Genomic DNA, 21,111 nt, shown 5'->3' with positions numbered 1-21,111 from the left:
CAATCTGTCCAATCTTATTCTCTTACAAACTTTTTCTGCTTTTCATCTTTTTACTTAAGGCAGCATGTGGTCATATTTTGAACTTATTTTGCTGCAGATAGCTCATTTGGATTTAGAAATAAACACCATGTCATCACAATCTGTCTTTATTCTTTGCCTCCAACATCAGAAGAGGGTCTCTGTTCCTGTTTGCTAAAGGAACAACTTTTCTCCTATTGCCCTGGACCCACTGATTTTTGTCTCTTGGTTTGGTGACAACTCATGGTTTCATTTTTTTCAATTCAGTCATCAATTTTGTAAACTAATATTTAAGATATTTGGTACTTATGAAATCTAATTTTCACATATAAACTATATGATCTTCATCTATTCTTTAAACTAAAGAATGCTATGGGGAATTCAGATCTGGAGAAGAAAGAAAAGAGGAAATTTAGTCAACTGACCTGTTTTTCCTTGGAGCAAACTGGACGTGTTTCCCAAAGGGCTAAGGCCTGGGTGGGGCGTGGGTGCTGAGGATGACAGTGTCTTTAGACCCTGTGGGTTCCTGGGTGGAAAGGGGGAATTCTGTGAGAGTCTCAGGTCACTTCTCTCAGCGCCAGAGGAGTGAAGAGTACCCTGGTTCTTCTTCTTTTCCTTCTTTAACATATTTACCAGAATATCTGAAATTAGACTTAAGGATTTAGTTTTTATTTTATTTCGTTTTGGGGATACGCTTGGTGGTGCTCAAGGCTTACTCCTGACTTCACTCAGGGATCACTCCTGATAGGTTCAGGGACAATTTGGGGTGCTGGGTCATTTCTCTTGTTTATTTGTTTTGGGGCCACATCTAGCCTCCTCCCAGGAAGGCAGCAGTGCTACCATTGACCACCTTCTAGGAGCTGCTAATGTCATTGAAATACCATTAGTCCTTCATTTCCAAGGACATTCAACATATTTCACTGATGTTTTAAGTGCTTTACTGCCTTTTGTTGAGTTAAAGTATTATCACATTATTTTATTCCTTTAAGCAATATCTTTCTCTTTCCTCCTCTTAGCATTCAGCATTCTAGATAAAAATAGTTCTGAAAATTTCTCCACCCCAACTGTGATAAACGATAAAATTTCAGGAAACTTTTTGGTGTTCTTCCTTCCTTCCTTCCTTCCTTCCTTCCTTCCTTCCTTCCTTCCTTCCTTCCTTCCTTCCTTCCTTCCTTCCTTCCTTCCTTCCTTCCTTCCTTCCTTTCTTTCTTTCTTTCTTTCTTTCTTTCTTTCTTTCTTTCTTTCTTTCTTTCTTTCTTTCTTGCCTACAATAAGGGTAAACTTGTAATGAGTAAATCTGAGTAACCATTTTTCCTCTCTCTGAGTTTACGAGTCACATCATGCACTATATGATATTCTGTAGTGCTCAAAGCACTTTATTCTAAGTTGTCTTTTTGGTTTTTCTTAGCACTGTGAGGTGGTTGCTTGCTTGTGCTTGCTCTTCCTCCTGAGAAGAAAATAGGTTTGATTTATTGCTCGTTGTGTGAGGAACTAGAGTTTCAATCCAGCTATAAAGTTCAGTGTCCCTTCTTCCATGCTTCCTACACACTCTGCATTTGAGTCTTAGGAGGAGACAGCATTGTAACTATTCAGTCAGTTGAAAGAAACTTGTAGACACATGTGCATAGTGATACCTCTCTATCCTCTTTTAAAAAATAAAGAAATAGGCCAAGACTGATCTTTTTCTGCCCTAATTCATTTTGTTCCTCCTCTTTGCACAGATGTTCATAAGCCCAGAAAGGGATTGAAAAGTTGGTAGGAGTATTTAGGGGAGAAGATCCCAAACTAGGATAAAGGCCAGAAAAAGCAGCAGACCTCAGATCTGGGGCTAGAGCCAGGACTGAGGTCTAGTTTGGGACCATGTCTGGAGATGGAAAGGGTAAGAGAGAGGAAAAGGAGTGGAGGGGTGACAGCACTTGTGGGCAGCTCTCACAGACTAGGGCTTGTGTGGGAGGACAATCTACTGAAAACCCAGTGTGACTGGCTGGGTGATAAAGCAGCTACATTCACTTGAGCCAGACAGAAAGAATCTGCGAATTCTCAACTAACATTGGAGACTGAAGTTAATTAGGCAGAATGCCTACCTTGCCCTAGTTTATTTTTACCTCTTTATTACTGGATTTCCTTCAGGTCATTTAGGCATTTTTTTTCACTTTAGCTTATACAAAAATGCCTTTCAGTGATTAAAGAACAAAATATTAGTTTATAAGAAACTGACCAAAATTTCTTGTGTCTGCTTAATGTCTACAAGTGGAATGAAAATGCCAATTATTTTCCCCAAGAAACCAGAGAGAGAATAAGCAATATGGAAGAAGCATTGAGGTGTCCTGAGTTCTACTACCAAGAGAGGTCTTTTAGAAGAAACCACCTCAATTATCACCGGAAGCACATCAGGCCCTCATATGCCAACCCCTCTGGGCTATTCTCTCGGTACCTCAAACCCATGAGCTGCGTGTCAGGAAGAATTCTGTCTTGAACACTTATCTACACTCATTTCCAAATCTGATAACACTTGCAAGTGGAACCCAAAGAAGCAGATCTGGCTTTTATATAAAAAGTTACTCTTAAATCAATCTCAGCTCTTCACAATCTAAATACCAGTAGTCATTTGCCAGTCACCAATGGTGTTTTACTCACATGCCAGCCACAAATTCTAGGCTATGAGAGTCTGTGGTCAACCTGGTGTCTGTCAGTTTACTAAAGATAACCAGCTAACTTACAGGCTCAGGACTGACATAGAAAGATAACTGCACAGTGTTTAAAAATGTATTTAATGTGTAAAGCATGTTATATAAAAGAGATTATGTTTAAGATTAAATCAAGTTGGTGTAAAAAGTCTCATGCTGTTCATTAACCTGGAACATTCCCCCATGAGAGCATTATATTCAGCAAAAGACAAAATAGGATGTTTTTATTTCATAGCAACTTAAAAAAATAGCAAGTAGTTCTGTCCCTCTGTGGACATCATCCTTCTAAGAGACAGAGGTAATGGAAAGGGAAGACTGGGAGGGGAACTGCGGAAAGTGGACAGGGGAGGACAACCAGCAACCTTATACCCTGAGGCCAAACAGGAGGACAGTTTCAAACCATATCAAAAAGGATACTGATTTCATTATCTCTCTGCTGTAGAAGATCTTGCAGCTTTTTATATTCATCCTCTTTAATTGGTTCTTGGTGGTCTTGCTCTTTGGTTTCAGAGGAAACAGTGCTTTTTCCTTGGATCGTCTTGTCATTCAGTAGTTTCTACAAGATACAATCAGCGCTTAGTATTCAAGTCTATTCCAAATATCAGTGTTTATTGGACTCCTTGTCTTTCAAAATTCCCTGCCTGTAAAAATCAGGCATGTGTACCTGTTCTTGCTCCTTATATCTGCAATACTTCCAATTCATTGTGTCTTGCCTTTCCCATGTTCTCATCCCTCCTCTTTTCTCTCTTCCCACTGTTTGCATTCTCTGCTCTCTCCTCACTACACTAGAAGATTCTTGATCAAGCATTATCTTCTCTTGGGGTTCTTTCCACTTCCCCAAACTACTTAATTCATTTTTATTTTTCAATAACATTATGGATTGTAGATTTTTACATTGATATCTTCTCCAGGACCTCTTTATTAACTATATGCTTTATGCCTGACCCATAGCAGACTCACAATAAATGTTTATTACATTATGAGGTATTCCAAATTACAAATGAAACAGTAGTCAAGGTTAATGATATTACAACCATACTATCATAAATGGTAGCATGACTGGAAGTAAACCAAAGACAAAAAAAACCCCTGAAAACAAACAGAAATGATGTTGTAAACCAAAACTGCTGAAAAAATTAACATTCATCTCTTGAAGTAGCTGAAATTAAAGTTTTGAATACTTAACTATACCCCAGGAAATGTACAGAGTTTCGACAAAAGAATTGGAAGTTCAAGGTCTGAGCTCAATAATTAAAACGTAAGACACAGCTTCCAAAGAAATTTAGAGGCAATTGCAGCAATTGGTTTGAAGATCTAACTGTTCCGGATGTGGAAAGTTGAGTCCTAACCTTTCAAGAACTGTTTAGCTAGGAAAGCTTTATGGGGGTTTGAACAGGGCTAACAATGATTGATTTTACCTTAAAGTGATGGAAACAATGATGAATTTTACGCATATCGGAGCCAACCTCTAGTCTACTCTCTGGATCCTGGTCTTCCAAAAAGGTTGCTGTTTGTTTTTCCAGCCTAAAAATGAATAATGATTGAAAGCAACGTGAATTTAGAACATTACTTTTTTTTTTTTTTTTGCTTTTTGGGTCACACCTGGCGATGCACAGGGCTTACTCCTGGCTCTGCACTCAGGAATTACCTCTGGTGGTGTTCAGGGGACCATATGGGATGCTGGGAATTGAAACTGGGTCAGCCCAGCAATACCACTGCTGGGAATATATCCCAGAGAAGCAAAAAAGTATAGTTGAAATGACATCTGTACTTATATGTTCATCGCAGCTCTGTTTACAATAGACAGAATCTGGAAAAAACCCGAGTGCCCTAGAACAGATGACTGGTTGAAGAAACTTTGGCACATCTATACAATGGAATACTATGCAGCTGTTAGAAAAAAATGAGGTCATGAAGTTTGCATATAAGTGGATCAGCATGGAAAGTATCATGCTAAGTGAAATGAGTCAGAAAGAGAGAGACAGACATAGAAAGATTGCACTCATCTGTGGAATATAGAATAATAGACTAGGAAACTAACACCCAAGAATAGTAGAAATAAGTACCAGGAGGTTGACTCCATGGCTTGGAGGCTGGTCTCTCATTCTGGGCAACTCAGAGAATGGAACACCAAGTAAAATGTGGTTGGAGGTCATGCGGGGGAAGGGTGATGTGTGCCGAAGGTAGGCTAGAGAATGAACACAATGGCCATTCAACCCCTTTATTGCAAACCACAACACCTAATCAGAGAGAGAGAACAAAAGGGAATACCCTGCCATAGTGGCAGTGTGGGGTGGGGGAGACGGGATTGGGGAGGGTTGGAGGGATGCTGGGATTTACTGGTGGTGGAGAATGGGCATTGGTGAAGGGATTGGCTCTCGAAATCTGTATGGGGGAAGCATGAGCACAAAAATGTATAAATCTGTAACTGTACCCTCACGCTGACTCACTAATTAAAAATAAATAAAGCATTAAAAAAAAAGAAACTGGGTCAGCCGTGGGCAAGGCAAACACCCTACCCGCTGTGCTATTGCTCCAGCCCCCAAGAACATTACATTTTTGGTTAACATTTGGTTAACATTTGGTTAACATTGAACTAGTGGTCCCATTTATTTCTTGAAATAATAGTTACTTAATTTGACTATAAAGATCAAGGGAGCAAAAGATCAATTGACAGGGTGAAATCTGGAAAAAGGCCATTGTTTGATTAGCTTCCAAATGAATTTTCAAATGCAGTGATAATATGAGAATCATTTGATTTTACAAAATGTGTATTCTAGTTAAGCTAATTCCTCTACCTTAGTGTCTAGCTGCTACTTTGCTAGAGAATTTAATGAAAGAGTTTTTCTTATTAGTTTCATTAAAAATTCACGCTACTTAGTCTCAGTTGAGATCTCAGAGAATCTCTACAGCTCTTTTAAATCATTCCTGGCTGATGTGTATTCCTAACAATGGCTGTTTTGAATCTTTCCACAATCCCAATGCCTATGACTACTGTTCAAGTGACTGTCCGTAATGTAAGGATCCTTCCAGACGAAATAGCAAAGCTAACAAGAGGGAGCTTCCACCTTCACCTTAGAGGTCTCTGTCTAACCACTTGGTCCTCTTCCCTATTTTTACCCTTAGTTTTTGGTGGGAGGGATAATACTTTCTTCTCTTTATCGTTTTCTTTGCTTTAGGTCACTACCAAAATAAACCAGTTGATGCTCTTCTTGTCACCTCCTTACATTGACTCTCTCTCTTTTTAAAAATTATTATTTATTTTTAAAAGATAAACTTTATTCACTTATGTTCATTGAAATTCTTAGTAGAAGAACCAGGATAAAAAAGCCACTCAGGTGGCCAATAACAGATAAATGGATAAAGCTGTGATTTGTATACACAATGGGATACAAGGAAACTCTAATAAAAGATGATAATAAAGGATGAAACCATGCAGTTTGCTGAAACATGGATAAAATTGAAGGTTATCCCATTGACTGAAATAAATATTGGAAAAAGGAATTATTTGCTTCCATACTCAGGATCCTGTTATTATCGTGTTTTCTTTTTTTTCTTTTTAAAAAATTTATTTTATTCTTTAATTAGTGAATCACCATGAGGGTACAGATATAGATTCATACATGTTAGAACTTGTTTTTCCCTCATACAACGTTCACAAACACATCCCTCCACCAGTGCCCATTCTCCATCACCAATAAACCCAGTATCCCTCCCCCCCAATCCCATCTCCTCCCCAACCCCCTGCCTCTGTGGCAGGGTACTCCTTTTTGATCTCTCTCTCTCCAATTAGGTGTTGTGGTTTGCAATAGGGGTATTGAGTGGCCATTGTGTTCAGTCTCTAGTCTACCTTCAGCACACATCTCCCTTCCTGGGCAGGATCTCCAACCACATTTTACTTGGTGTTCCCTTCTCTATCTGAGCTGCCTTTTACCCCAGCATGTGAGACCAGCTTCCAAGCCATGGAGCCTACTGGTGCTTATTTCTACTATTTTTGGATATTAGTCTCCTATTCTGTTATTTTATATTCCACAGATGAATGCAATCTTTCTATGTCTGTCTCTCTCTTTCTGACTCATTTCACTTAGCACGATACTTTCCATGTTGATCCACTTATATGCAAAGTTCATGCTTCATTTTTTATAATGGCTGCATAGTATTCCATTGTATAGATGTATCAGTTTCTTTAACCAGTCATCTGTTCTCAGACACTCGGGTCTTTTCTAATTTCTGTCTGTTGTAAACAGTGCTGAGATGAACATATAAGTGCAGATGTCATTTTGACTAGACTTTTTTTCTTCTCCAGGGTATATTCCCAGTAGTGGAATCGCTGGGTCAAATGGGAGCTCAATTTCTAATTTTCTGAGAAGAGTCCATATTGTTTTCCAGAAGGGCTGAACCAGTCGGCATTTCCACCAGCAGTGTAGAAGGATCCCTTTCTCCCCACATCCTCTCCAACAGCGGTTGCTTTTGTTCTTTTGGATGTGTGCTAGACTCTGTGGTGTGAGGTGGTATCTCATGGTTGTTTTGATCTGCATCTCCCTGATGATTAGTGATGTAGAGCATTTTTTCATGTGCCTTTTGGCCATTCGTATCTCTTCCTTGGGAAAGTTTCTGTTCATTTCTTCGCCCCATTTTCTGATGGGGTTGGATGTTTTCTTCTTGTAGAGTTCAACCAGTGCCTTATATACCCCTGATATAAACCCTTTATCGGAAGGGTATTGGGTGAATATCCTTTCCTATTCTGTAGACTGTCTTTGTATTCTGGTCACTGTATCTTTTGCAGTGAAGAAGCTTCTTAGTTTAATGTAGTCCCATTTGTTTATCTCTGTTTTCTCTTGGTTGATCAGTTGCATGTCATCTTTGAAGAAACCGTTAGCTTCAATATCGTGGAGGGTTTTGCCGACTTTGTCTTCAATGTACCTTATGGTTTGTGGTCTGATGTTAAGGTCTTTAATCAATTTTGATCTGATTTTTTTGCATGGTGTCAGGTCGAGGTCTAAGCCCATTCTTTTGCATGTGGTTGTCCAGTTGTGCCAGCACCATTTGTTAAAGAGGCTTTCTTGCGGTTGTCATTAAAACAGCATGGTACTAGAACAAAGGCAGAGCTGCAGACCAATGGAACAGGGTTGAATACTCTGACACATCCCCCCAAATATATGATCATCTAATCTTTGATAAGGGAGCAAGAAATGTGAGTGGAGCAAGGAAAGCATGTTTAACAAATTGTGCTGGCAAAACTGGACAGCTACATGCAAAAAAATGGGCTTAGACCTCCACCTATCACCATGTACAAATGTCAAATCAAAATGGATTAAAGACCTCAACATCAGACCAGAATCCCTAAGGTACATTGAAGACAAGGTCGACAAAACCCTCCACGACATTGAAGCCAATGGTATCTTCAAATCTGACATGCTACTGGCCAAGCAAGTGAAAACAGAGATAAATAAATGGGACTATTTCAAACTAAGAAGCTTCTGCACCTCATGAAAAACAGTGACCAAAGTACAAAGATAATCTACAGAATGGGAAAGGATATTTATGCAGTACCCATCCTATAAAGGGTTGATATCAAAGATATACAATGCACTGGTTGAACTCCACAAGAAGAAAACTGCCAACCTGATCAAAAAATGGGGTGATGAAATGAACAGAAATTTTCCCAAAGAAGAAATCTGAATGGCTGAGAGGCACATGAGAAAATGTTCAACATCACTAATCACCAAGGAGATGCAGATCAAAACAACAATGAGATATCATCTCACACCACAGAGACTGGCCCACATCCCAAAAAACAAAAGCAACCGGTGTTTGCGTGGATTTGGGGAGAAAGGGACTCTCCTTCACTGCTGGTGTGAATGCTGACTGGTTCAGCCCTTTTGGAAAAGAATATGGACGATTCTCAAAATATTAGAAATTGAGCTTCCATTTGACCCAGCAATACCACTCCTGGGAATATATCCCGGAGAGGCAAAAATGTATATTCAAGATGGCATCTGCATTTCTATGTTCATTGCAGCACTGTTTACAATAGCCAGAATCTGGAAAAAAACAGAGTGCCCAAAAACAAATGACTGGTTAAAGAAACTCTGGTACATTTACTATGTAGCTGTCAGAAAACATGAAGTCATGAAATTTGTATATAAGTGGATCAATATGGAAAGTATCAATCACAATCAATTACAATATCCCTTTAATCACCGATTTCCGGTGTGGGCTCAGTAACATCTCATTTCGTCCTTTCCCTGAGATCTTGGCCCTCTTAAGATGTTGCACTGGGGGCTCTTCAGGGTCAGGGGAATGAGATCCAGCTTGTTACTGGATTTTGCACATGAATACACCATGGGAAGCTTGCAAGGCTGTCCCATGTGGGCAGGAAACTCTCAGAAGATTGCCAGTTTCTCATAGAGGGAGAAGTAGGCAAAAGATATCTCGCGGCAAGTGGCCGCGCGCTTCTGAGAGCTTGCTTTTAAGCCTCTCTCTGGATGTTGGCCATTGATGGGATTACATACACCTGGGTTCCTCTGCCAGTACCTTCATGCATGAGGCCTGTCAGAATGTGTAGAGAGGAGCCTCCAGCATGGCTGTAGCTAGGTTCCGGTGGTCTTTGGCCGCCGGGAGCTCTGCTCGGGGTGGCGAGGCAAGCTGGAGCCCATCCCCTCTGAGGGGCTCCGGGGAAGACAGCCAGGCATGCGGGCAAGATACGCTCTGCATAGTTTTAAAGGACTTTAAAATATGTCCTGTTGACCTAATAAAATTACAGAGAATCTTAATTTTTCCAACCTTTCTATAGAATTATAACAGATACTTGAGGGATCATTTGAAATGCTGGACAGAGGACATAGAGGACTCATTTCACCAACTTGTTTAACCCTTGGGATGCTGATGTCTTCTTTACACATGGATAAAAAGTGTGTTGCTTCTGTGCATGGGCGTGTTTCTGAGTAACTTTATTATGTATGACAACTTCAGAAAATGACAAAGATGAAAGAATAGACACCAACTTCCTGCAGACAAGGGACCCATAGCATTCTATAGGAGAAATTCTGCTTCAGCCTTTCTTATAGGTCCGTTGGTAGGCGCTATCTCACAGGCATGAGATTAGCGTTCACACACAAACACAGCCTCACGTGCTGAGTGCAATCCCATTGGCACTGCTCTTTGGGATCCCAGACACCATGACAGAATGTGTGATTTCCAGCGTACCACAAGCATGTGAGCATCCCAACCAAGTGTGCAATTTCTATTGAGCAATGCAACCAATATCTATGTTCTCACTATTTCAAGCATGTGCCTCTGCTGAGCACTTATGCTGGGTACATGGCCTATGATCATCACATCAGTGATGTCAGCAAAGAAAGTGGAGGAGAAAAATTAAAGAAATTCTATCAGGAAGAAAACACTTAGTGTGTATAAGGTGTTAAATTAAGGTCCATAAATAAGTATACAATGTGCATTCTCTTTAATATTTTTATGCTTTTCTTTAATATTCATAGTAATGGTCATACCTATTATTACATACTGAAGCAAATAACATTATATATCCATCATTAGTTTTTGTGCATATATGAGCAAAAGACCCAAAAAAGTTAAGGAAAGCATGAAAAGCTAAGAAGGCATCAAGGCATGAAATCCTGAAGAGGAGGCATTATATTTAACCATCAGACTGTGCTAGAATTTACCAAAGTGCTATTAAAATAAACTTAAAATACTTTTAATCAGAGCAAGGCACAAAAAAGAATTTATCTGAAATTCACCTAAGAGAAAAGGAAACTCTAGTTTCAGACAAAAGGTTCTTTTCCTAATGATTGGTTTTAACCTATTTATTCATTCATAGGGATTTGTTGAGCACATGTGACAAGTGTTAGTCTAGATTCTTGGCAATACCAGTGAGTGAAAGTACAACACAATCTCTCACAACTTTATGAATAAATCAACCAATAATAATTATTAAGAAATATACCTGTTCAATATGACTGGAGCAATAGCACAGAGGGGAGGGCTTTTGCCTTTCATACTGCTGACCTGAGTTTGATTCTTCTGTCCCACTCAAAGAGCCTGGCAAGCTACTGAGAGTATCCCACCTGCACGACAGAGCCTGGCAAGCTACCCGTGGTATATTCAATATGCCAAAAACAGTAACGACTAAGTCTCATAATCGAGACGTTACTAGTGCCCACTTGAGCAAATCGATGAACAATGGGATGACAGTGACATTGCTACAGTGATACCCATACAATATCATGTTGAGTGAAATGAGTCAGAAAGAAAGAGACAGACATAGAAAGATTGCACTCATATGTGGAATATAAAATAGCTGAGAAGTACAAGTTTGCAATGATGCAATTTCTGGCAGATATTTCTCTGGAATTAGTTACTAAAATACTAAAATACAGAAATCCAAAACCGTGCGGACGCTAGTGCGGCCACTCGACCTCATATCTCTTCATTCTCAGCAATGGAAAACAAATTATCAAATGCTTCCTTTTCAGCAGATCTGACTATAGGGGGGGGGGGAGAAACTCCAAACAATAATAGTGAGTTTTGTGTTGAAATATTGAATGTAATCAAAGTAAAGTGAAAGTAAAGTGAAATTTATCTGTTTCACAGGCGGGGTGGGGGGCTGGGGACGTGGGGGGACAGGGTGGAGCTATACTTTGATTCTTGGTGGTGGAATATATGCACTGGTGAGGGGATGGGTGTTTGAGCATTGTGTAACTGAGACTTAAACCTGAAAACTTTATAATTTTCCACATGGTGATTCAATAAAAGAAGAAAATTTAAAAAAAGATAAACTTCAGTATACTAATGCTTATTATGAAAAGTCCTCAGACTGCTTAATATTCTCATACTTAAAAATAAAAAAATATAGACAAAAAAAGAGGCTTTTTTTTGCTCCATTTCACATTTCTTTCTCCCTTATCACAGATTAGATGTTCATACATTTGGGGTTGTGTGTAGGGATTTTCCACCCTGTTCCACTTGTCTGAGGCTCTGCCTTTGTTCTAGTACCATGCTGTTATGATTACTACCGCTTTATAGTAAAGTTTGAGGTTGGGGAGGGTGATGCCTACCATCATCTTTTTCCCAAGAATTGTTTTAGCAATCCGTGGGCGTTTGTTGTTCCATATGAATTTCAGGATCGCTTGATCCATTTCTTTGAAGAATGTCATGGGTATCTTTATAGGGAAAGCATTGAATCTGTACAATGCTTTTGGGAGTATTTCCATTTTGACAATGTTGAATCTCCCTAACCATGAGCAGGGGATATGTTTCCATTTCCTCACGTCCTTTTTTATTTCATGGAATAGCGTTTTATAGTTTTCTTTATAGAGGTATTTTACTTCCTTAGTTAAGCTATTCCGAGGTACTTGATTTCCTGGGGCACAATTGTGAATGGGATTGCTTTTTTCATGTTCCTTTCCTCTGTCTCATTATTTGCATATAGGAAGGCCATGGATTTTTGGGTATTGATTTTATAGCTGCAACTTTACTGTACAAGTCTATTGTTTCTAAGAGTCTCTTAGTAGAGGATTTAGGCTTCTCTAGATATAGTATCATATCATCTGCAAATAGTGAGAGTTTGATTTCTTACTTTCCTATCAGGATGCCCTTGATATCTTTTTCTTGCCTAACAGCTATCGCAAGTATTTCCAGAACTATATTGAACAGAAGTGGTGAGAGTGGGCATCCTTGTCTTGTCCCTGATCTTAGAGGAAAGGCCCTTAGTTTTTCCCCATTGAGGATAATGCTTGCCATAGGCTTGTGGTAGACGGCTTTATATCTTGAGGAAAGTTCCTCCAAAATCCATTTTGGTGAGGGTTTTCATCATGAATGGATGTTGGATCTTGTCAAATGCTTTCTCTGCATCAATTGATATGATCACATGGTTTTTATCTTTACTTTTGTTGATATGATGGATTATGTTGATTGATTTCCGAATGTTAAACCATCCTTGCATCCCTGGGATGCATCCCACTTGGTCATGGTGTATGATCTTTTTGATGAGTTGGATCCTATTTGCTAATATTTTGTTGAGGATCTTCACATCAGTGTTCATCAGGGATATTGGTCTATAATTTTCTTTCTTAGTAGTGTCTTTGTTTGCTTTTGGTATTAGGGAGATATGTGCTTCATAGAAACTATTTGGGAGAGTTCCTGTTTTTTCAATTTCCTGGAAAAGCTTGAGGAGAATTGGCAACAAGTCTTCTTTAAATGTTTGGAAGAATTAGCCAGTGAATCCATCTGGGCCTGGACTTTTGTTTTGGGGGAGACTTTTGATTACAGTTTCAATTTGCTTGATATTAATGGGTCTATTCAGGAATTCCAAGTCTTCTTGGTTCAGTCTTGGGAGATTGTAGGAGTCAAGGAATTCGTCCATTTCTTTATGGTTCTCTTGTTTCATGGAATATAGACTTTCAAAGTAGTCTCTGATAATCTTTTGAATTTCATTGGTTTCTGTTGTGATGTACACCTTATGATTCCTGATTCGGTTTATTAGGGTTCTCTCTCTCTCTTTCTTTGTGAGTCTTGCTAGCGGTTTATCAATCTTGTTTATTTTCTCAAAGAACCAGCTCTTGGTTTCATTGACCTTTCAGATTGTATTCTGGGTTTCCACGTCATTAATTTCTTCTCTAATTTTTATTATTTCCTTCCTTCGGTCTGGTTTGGGTTCCTTTTTCTGGTCCTTATCTAAGGCCTTGAGCTGTGAAGTCTAGCTATCTGTGTAGGCCCTTTCTTCCTTCTTAAGGAATGCTTGCAGAACTATAAATTTTCCCCTTAACCCAGCTTTGGCTGTGTCCCATAGGCTTTGGTTGCTCGTGTCTTCATTCTCATTTGTTTTGAGGTATCTCTTGATTTCTTCCTTGATTTCCTTCCTGACCCACTCATTGTTCAACACTGAGCTGTTTAATTTCCAGATGTTTGCTTTGACTCTCTGCGTCTGTGTGTGGTTAGCTTCTATCTTCAGTGCATCATGGTCTGAGAAGGTAGTTGATACAATTTCTATTTTTCCGATTCTATTGAGGTATGTTTTGTGGCCCAGTTCATGGTCTATTTTGAGAAATGTTCTGTGTGCACTGGAAAAGAATGTGTATTCTTTCTTTTTGGGGTGTAAAGCCCTGTATAGGTCTATTAAGCCTCTCTCTTCTACTCTCTTCTATTTTTTCCTTCAGTGCCAGTATTTCCTTGGTGAGTTTTATTCTTGTCGATCTATCCAGAGGTGATAAGGCAGTGTTGAAGTCTCTGACTACTATTGTGTTGCTAGCAATGTCCTCCTTAAAGTCTGTTAGGACTTGTTTTAAGTATTTAGCCGGTCCCTCATTAGGTGCGTATACGTTTAAGTGTGTGATTTCTTCCTGTTGCACATATCCCTTGAAAAATAGAAAATGACCTTCGCTGTCCCTTCTGATCTTTTTCAACCTGAAATCTATGTTTGGATACTAGTATGGCCACCCCAGCGTTTTTGAGGGAGTTGTTTGCTTGCAGGATTTTTTTCCATCCTTTGACTGTTCAGGTGTGTTTCTTGTAGGCAGCAGAATGTTGGGTTTTGTTTCCAAATCCATTTTGCCACTCTGTGTGTTTTAATTGGTGCATTTAGGCCATTGACATTGAGAGAGATTATTATCATGGGATTTTGTGTCATCTTTCTGTGGAGTTTGTTGTTCTTGTTGGGTTTTTCCTTGTCTTACAAAAGCCCCTTTAGTCCTTCTTTTCATTTTGGTTTTGAGTCTATGAAGTTCCTTAGTTGTTGTTTATCTATGAAATTGTGTATGGTTCCTTTGAGTTTGAATGAGAGCTTAGCCAGATAAAGTATTCTTGGTGAGGCGTTCATTTCATTGTGTTTTTTCACTATATCTCACCATTGTCTTCTGGATTGGAGAGTTTCCTCTGATAAGTCTGCTGTGAATCTACGGGGTGCTCCTTTGTATGTGATTTCTTTTTTTCACCTTGCTGCTTGCAGTATATTTGTCCCTATCCATGGCATCCATCATTCTGACTATGATATGTCTTGGAGTCTTTTTATTAGGGTCCCTTCTAGCTGGCACCCTTCTGGCTCCTAGTATCTGAACATCTGCCTTATGGGAACTTATGGGAACTCTCTGGGAACTTTTCAGCAATGATTTCTTTAACTGTGGCTTTCTCATTAGGGTTGTCTCCCTGTCCTTCTGGAACTCCAATGATTCTTATGTTATTCCTCTTGGCATCATCCCCTAGGTCTCTGATTCGCCCAAGAGCTATTTTAAGGTCTTTTCCAATTGTTTGTTGTAGCCTTTGGGATTTCTGTTGCTCATCTTCAAGGTCACTATTTCTCTCTTCAGCTGTAGCCATTCTACTGTTGAGGTCTCCCACTGTGTTTTCTATTTCGTCGACAGTGTCTTTTATTTGCGACATTTCTGAATGTAGCTTTCCTATTTCTGCTCTTATTTCTTCCCGTAATTTCTTCGCTGACTGCTCCACCGTTTCTTTACGTTTGATTAATATTCTCAGAATTTCTTCTCTGAATTCTTTATCAGAGAGATCACATTTGTGGGAAACTCCTGCAGAGGTTTCTGGACTCTTTTCTTTGTCCTCTCCTTGCTGTGGGGATTTGTGCTGTTTCTTCATGCTATCACAGTTTTATGGAGGTGGGACCTTCCAGTTCACTAAAGCTAATCTCTCTTTTCCTGATTTTTTGATATTTATTGGTGCAATTAGAGTAGGCTAGTGGTTAATTTGGTCTTTTGTGTTTGAGGTAACTGGGGAGATCTCCACAGAGTTAGTTAATGGGTATTGTGTCGTCTGTCAAGTATACTAGTAAAGGGGGAAATAACTGTGGTCGCTACCGAGATCACGTCCTCTGGTGGGGCCACACCCAGTATTACAGAGGCCACACCCTTTTTGGCCACTGGCTACTGGCTGGAGATCAGTCTGGGGGCTGCGCGCGCAATGTGCGGGCACCGATGGCAAGCTATTTATTTTTATTTTTTTGTTGAATCATCATGTGAAATGTTACAAAGCTTTCAGGCTTAAGTCTCAGTCATACAATGATCAAACACCCATCCCTTCACTAGTGCACATGTTCCACCACCAAGAACCACAGTATACCTCCCACCCCACCCCCACCCCCACCCGCAGCCTTTGTGGTTGATGATTTTTACTTTCTGTTTACTTTTATTACACTCAATATTTCAACAGAAAACTCACTATTATTTTTTGGAATTTCCTCCCAATAATCAGACTTATCGAAAAGGCATCATTTGATAATCTGTTTTCCATTGCTTAGAATGCAGAGCATATGAGGTTTTGGATTTCTGGTATTATAGTAATTAATTCCAGAGAAATTTCTGCCAGAAATTGCATCACTGCAAGCTCATACCTCTGTTTAGTGGGCCTTATGAGATGGCAGTCGCCGCGCCACTGCCAGGGGAAGGAAAGGCCAAGAGAGAAAAACCTTTCTCCTCCCAGGGCAGCATGGGGCTGTAGCTTAGTTCACAGTCTGGAGGCATTTCTGCAAGAAGCCGCTGGGTGCCGAAAGTAGTTAGATGGCCTCTGGGATCATGGACATTCAGGAATGGAGGGCCCTGCTTGTGTGCAGCTGCTCAGAGTCACATCTGGGCGGAGAGAGGTGCTGGTAATGCCCCCCATCCCGAGAGATCTCCTGTGCATCCCATCACTGCAAACTCATACCTCTGTTTAATGGGCCTTTAGGGCGGCGGTCGACATGCCACCACTGGGGAAAGGAAAGGTCGTCTCTCTCTTTTTTTAAGGTAGAAGCACTATTATTTATTTAGCCATTGATTAAGTATATTGAATTGGGTGTGAACTCCATATTAGCACTGCACTGTTGTCCCGTTGTTCAATAATTTGCTAAAGTGGGCACCAATAAAATCTCCATTGTGAGACTTGTTACTATTTTTGGCATATCGAATACACGGTGGGTAGCTTGCCAGGCTACCCACCTGTGTGGGCGGGACACTCTCGCCAAGGCACTCCTAGAGGGATGGAGGAATTGAACTGGGTGAACTCCATATTACTTTTTAAAAAATATTTTTAAATTGAATATCCGTGAGATAGACCATTACAAAGATGTTCATAACTCGGCTTCAGTCACACAATGATCCAGCACCCATCCCTCCACCAGTGTACATTTCCCACCACTAATATCCTCTGTTTTCCTATCACCATTCCTCAACACCCCACACCCACACACAGCCTCCCTCTATGGGAGGCACTTTCCTTCTTGCTTTCTCTCTCTCATGCTCTCTCTCTCTCTCTTTCTCTTTCTCTCTCTCCTTTTCCTTTTGTGCAATACAGATGCTGAGAGGTTATGGTGTGTTCGGGGCATTTGTTATTTTTATCGGGATGTTAAGTCTGGAGTAGCTTTCCAAATTGGGTGGTAGCTGTGGGGTGTGGATATGACTGCTGAGGCTTCTGGAAGTACAGGGAAGTGGAGGGGGAGGTAGCCAACCTCATCCCTGAGAAAGCCTGGAGATTTTAGTCACAAAACGTGCATACCAGAATTTTCAGCAGATTATGTTTCAGCGAGATCAGTCCTGAGACAGTGGAGTCAGCCCGCGAATATCATGGCGCTTTTGGATTGTGGTAGCAAGCGACTTCCAAGGGCTCTGTTTGGGCAGGCACCAGGCTAGCCTACCCCTTTCAATTTACCCTGGTATGTTCAGCTGTGCATAGCCAGAGATTAACTGTGACTTTTGATCTCTTTTGAGATTTATTTATGGACCTTTGAAGCAAGGCCGGTAGTATAGCTTACATGGTAGCACTGGAGTTGGTTCATAGGGGTGACTGCCAGTGCTTCCAGGAATATTGGGAAGTGGGGAGAGGTAGCCCGTCCCAACTCTGAGAAAACCTGGAGATTTCAGTCACCAAACCTGCATACCTGAATTTTCAGCGTATTATATTTTGGTAAGTCTGTTCTGAAATGGTGGAGTCAGGTCAGGGAAACAAATCTAATGTTTTACCCATGGTAGAAAAGTATTTTGGCCCTATCATCATACCTCTGGCCCTTGAAACTATTTAATTTGAAATGTTTATCTACAATTCAATAATATTGTTGAACTGACCTGCTCAATAGAAACTGAGGCAATATAATCTGACACAACTTCCCTTAATAACCCAGGAGGGTCGCTGGATATAAAGATTCCGCTTACACTTCAAAAATATCAATTTGGACAGTAGAGATAGTGCAGCAGATAAGGCTGCTGCAGCTGACATGAATCCATATGGGACGTCGGAGATTAAATCTATGCAGCTGACATGGATTCAATCTTTGGCATCACATAGGTCCCCCATGCACTTCCAGGAGTAATTTCTGAGTGCAGAGCCAGGACTAAACCTTGAGGATTGCCAGACATGAGCCCAACACTGAAAAAAATTAGCAATGTTTATTGATTTAATTGCTCTGTATTTTCATACAATAGTTAACAGGAATCTTAGGACTTTGAAAAAACACCATTAGTGGTGTCAAAGAATCTTATGGTTTCCAGGGCCTGCAGCATTTCTAACAGATACCTCTGTTTAATGGGCCTTTAGGGCGGCGATTAGATTAGAAGCAATCGTCAATAAATTCTTCTTTTTGGCTTTTTCTTTAGAATATAAAATAATTTACTGTATGTGTTATTGTAAAGCATGTGCTTTTATAAATAGTTCACAAATGAGGTTAAAGTGGAGTCCTACTACATCAGAAGATGCCAACTTGTGTTGTCCTACTGGGCCTTGGCAATTATATCAGGGCCCATGTCCTACATGGTAGAAATGGACATAAAAACAAGAAGGACCAGTGTTGCAAAGAAATGGTTAAGAACTTCTGTTTCTCAGAAGGGAATGCCTTGCCACAGTGGCAGGGTGGGGTGGGGGGGAGATGGGATTGGGGAGGGTGGGAGGGACACTGGGTTTACGGGTGGTGGAGAATGGGCACTGGTGAAGGGATGGGTTCCCAAACTTTGTATGAGGGAAGTATAAGCACAAAAGTGTATAAATCTGTAACTGTACCCTCACGGTGATTCTCTAATTAAAAATAAATAAATTAAAAAAAAAAAAAGAACTTCTGTTTCTGAGGCCAGAGAGATGGTAGAGGGGTTAAGATACTTGCCTTTCATGCAGCCTATCCCAGTTCTGTCCCTGGCACTGCATATGATTGGAGTGATTCCTGAGGACAAGAGCAAGGAGGATGGCCCAAAAACCACTGATTGTGGCTTCAACATGCCTGCCTCATCAGTGAAAAAAGAGCATTTACCGTCATGAAAGAGCTGGATTCCTTTTCTCTTCTGAGACCTGGTCTGATATAAAATTAAGAATGAAGACCAGGAATTTTGGTATGCAGTTTTGTTCTCGGTGTATGAAAGCAAAGAGCATCTTTAGATAAGAAAAATTCTTGGCATTTCCTTCATACATTTGACTTCTTGTTGATTTTCTTATCAACAAAAGACTCGGTCTCATAATTAAAATGCAGAAAACTGCTTAATTCAGATGTTTCTGATAGTCCCCTCTAATAGCTAAGAGTGAACGATTGACCCCAAATTCCCTGAATTTTCCTATCTCCCAAAATAGTTCCTGAGTTCATACCTACTCACAGCTCCCACTGAGCAGCCTCTCTGCTGCCAGAACTCTGCTGGACACTGAAGAACTATTTGCAGAAAAGGAGGTCAAGGGAGTACAATAAAGTCTGTTCTTTAGGAAAAGCTCAAGTAAACAAGAAACTTTACTTTTTCTTTTCTCAGAGGGGGAAAAAAGGAAAAAGAAAAATAATCCTAAAGGAAAAGTAAAAGTAAATGCATGCCTTTTGATTCCAGCTTCTCTGGACAGGAAAGATGATAGATAATCTCTGGCTCAAGGAAGGTAACTGCTGAAGATACCTATCTTCTCCAAATCAGTTGCTAATAAGACAAGTCTGACAGCTTGTAGTTTAGTTCAGCAACTCTATAGTATACATTTTTATGTCTGATCACATAAAAAGAATTGGCCATATTTCCAATATAAGTATTCCTCTGACAAGATTTCTATATTCCTTTCTGCTTAAAAACAGGTTTTGTAATAATTTTTTTCTATATTTGTGTGAAAGTTTCAGTAACTTTTCATTGTGAGACTTATTGTTACTGTTTTTGGCATATCCAATACGCCACAGGTAGCTTGCCAGGCTCTGCTGTGCGGGCGTGATACTCTCGGTAGCTTGCCGGGCTCTCCGAGAGTAGCGGAGGAATCAAACCTGGGTCGGCCACATGCAAGGCAAATGCCCTACTGCTGTTCTATCACTTTACTGGTGCCTGCTCAAGCAAATCGACGAGCAACAGGATGACTGTCACTGTGACTGTGTGAAAGTTTATGTTCCTTGCTGTGGGAATAAAAGGATAAAGCATATTTATTATCATTGGTAGCAGCTAATATTTGTTAAACATGCACTAACTGCTAGATACTCTTTTGTGGCCTTCAACATCACATGGTTTCCTTAATTCTCACAACAGTTCTATGAGAGTAATACCTTTATGACTGCCACATCACAGGTGAGAAACAGAATGGCTGAGTATCTTGCTCAACATCACACAGCTGGCAAGTGACAGGGCTGAGATTTCAAATCCAGTCAAAAGACTTTAGATTCCAGATTTTGTTTTATACAGAGGCCATACGCAGAGGTGCTTGTAGGCTGCCAGGGATGACTACACCTACCAGTGATGGGGACCTGCAGTGCCACGATTTGAATCTAGGATCTCTACCACTTGGGCTATAAAATGACCCCCAGAATCCAAGTTTTTAAGCACTATGCCTACCATATTTTTTTTTTAAATTTTGCTAATCTTTATTTAAATTTTAACTTTTCTTAAAATGTTAAGTATACTATTAAATTCTCTTTCGATATTAAATATCACTTTGTATCCTATTCTTATAGGTGTATGCGTATAGTTTGTATATATGTGTCTATCTGTATATATAAAAATACACACACATATGTCTATATTTCTAAGTTATAAAATATCTCCAATGAATCTTCCTATATCCAGGCCCTATAGCAACTGAGTTAGCAGGTTCAATGTTGAAGGTGACTGGGTTCTGCTAAAGAATAGAATATCAGGCTAGAGAGACAGCTCATTGACTAGAACTCATGTCTTATATGCCGAAACCTCAAGATCAATCCCCAACACCACACGGTTCCTTGAGCACTGTCAAAAGTGTCCCTGAGCAATGAGATGGAATGAGTAGCATCCCCGAGTCTCAGTGGGTAAGGTCCCAAAATAAAAGAAACAAACTCAATCATGAAAGCTTTGTAACTGTATCTCATGGTGATTTGTAAAAAACTACACATGCCGAAGGGTGTGTGCTCGAGGGCTCTCTGGGCGGCTCTGTCTCACCGCCCGTATTTGGTGCTCTGGAGCCGCTGTGTATGGGGTGGATTGGGACAGCTGTTGGCCAA

The 21,111-nt window shown here is 40.2% G+C and overlaps 1 protein-coding gene across 1 annotated transcript in view; it reads right to left on the bottom strand.

Annotated features, from left to right (window-relative positions):
* The window catches only part of KIF6 (kinesin family member 6), a 705,701-nt gene that overhangs the window by 283,384 nt on the left and 401,206 nt on the right, over window positions 1–21,111 (bottom strand). Inside the window, exons 11-13 of the mRNA XM_055140906.1 lie at window positions 4,124–4,229; window positions 3,123–3,261; window positions 444–659 (exon numbers count right to left, since the gene is read on the bottom strand). Coding sequence (XP_054996881.1) covers window positions 444–659; window positions 3,123–3,261; window positions 4,124–4,229 — 461 coding nt within the window. The remainder of the gene's footprint in view (window positions 1–443; window positions 660–3,122; window positions 3,262–4,123; window positions 4,230–21,111) is intronic.

This window comes from Sorex araneus, chromosome 5, assembly GCF_027595985.1.
Source record: "Sorex araneus isolate mSorAra2 chromosome 5, mSorAra2.pri, whole genome shotgun sequence".
Lineage (NCBI taxonomy): Eukaryota > Metazoa > Chordata > Mammalia > Eulipotyphla > Soricidae > Sorex > Sorex araneus.
Note: the sequence above shows the minus strand (reverse complement) of the source record. Positions and strands in the feature narration are given on the sequence as shown.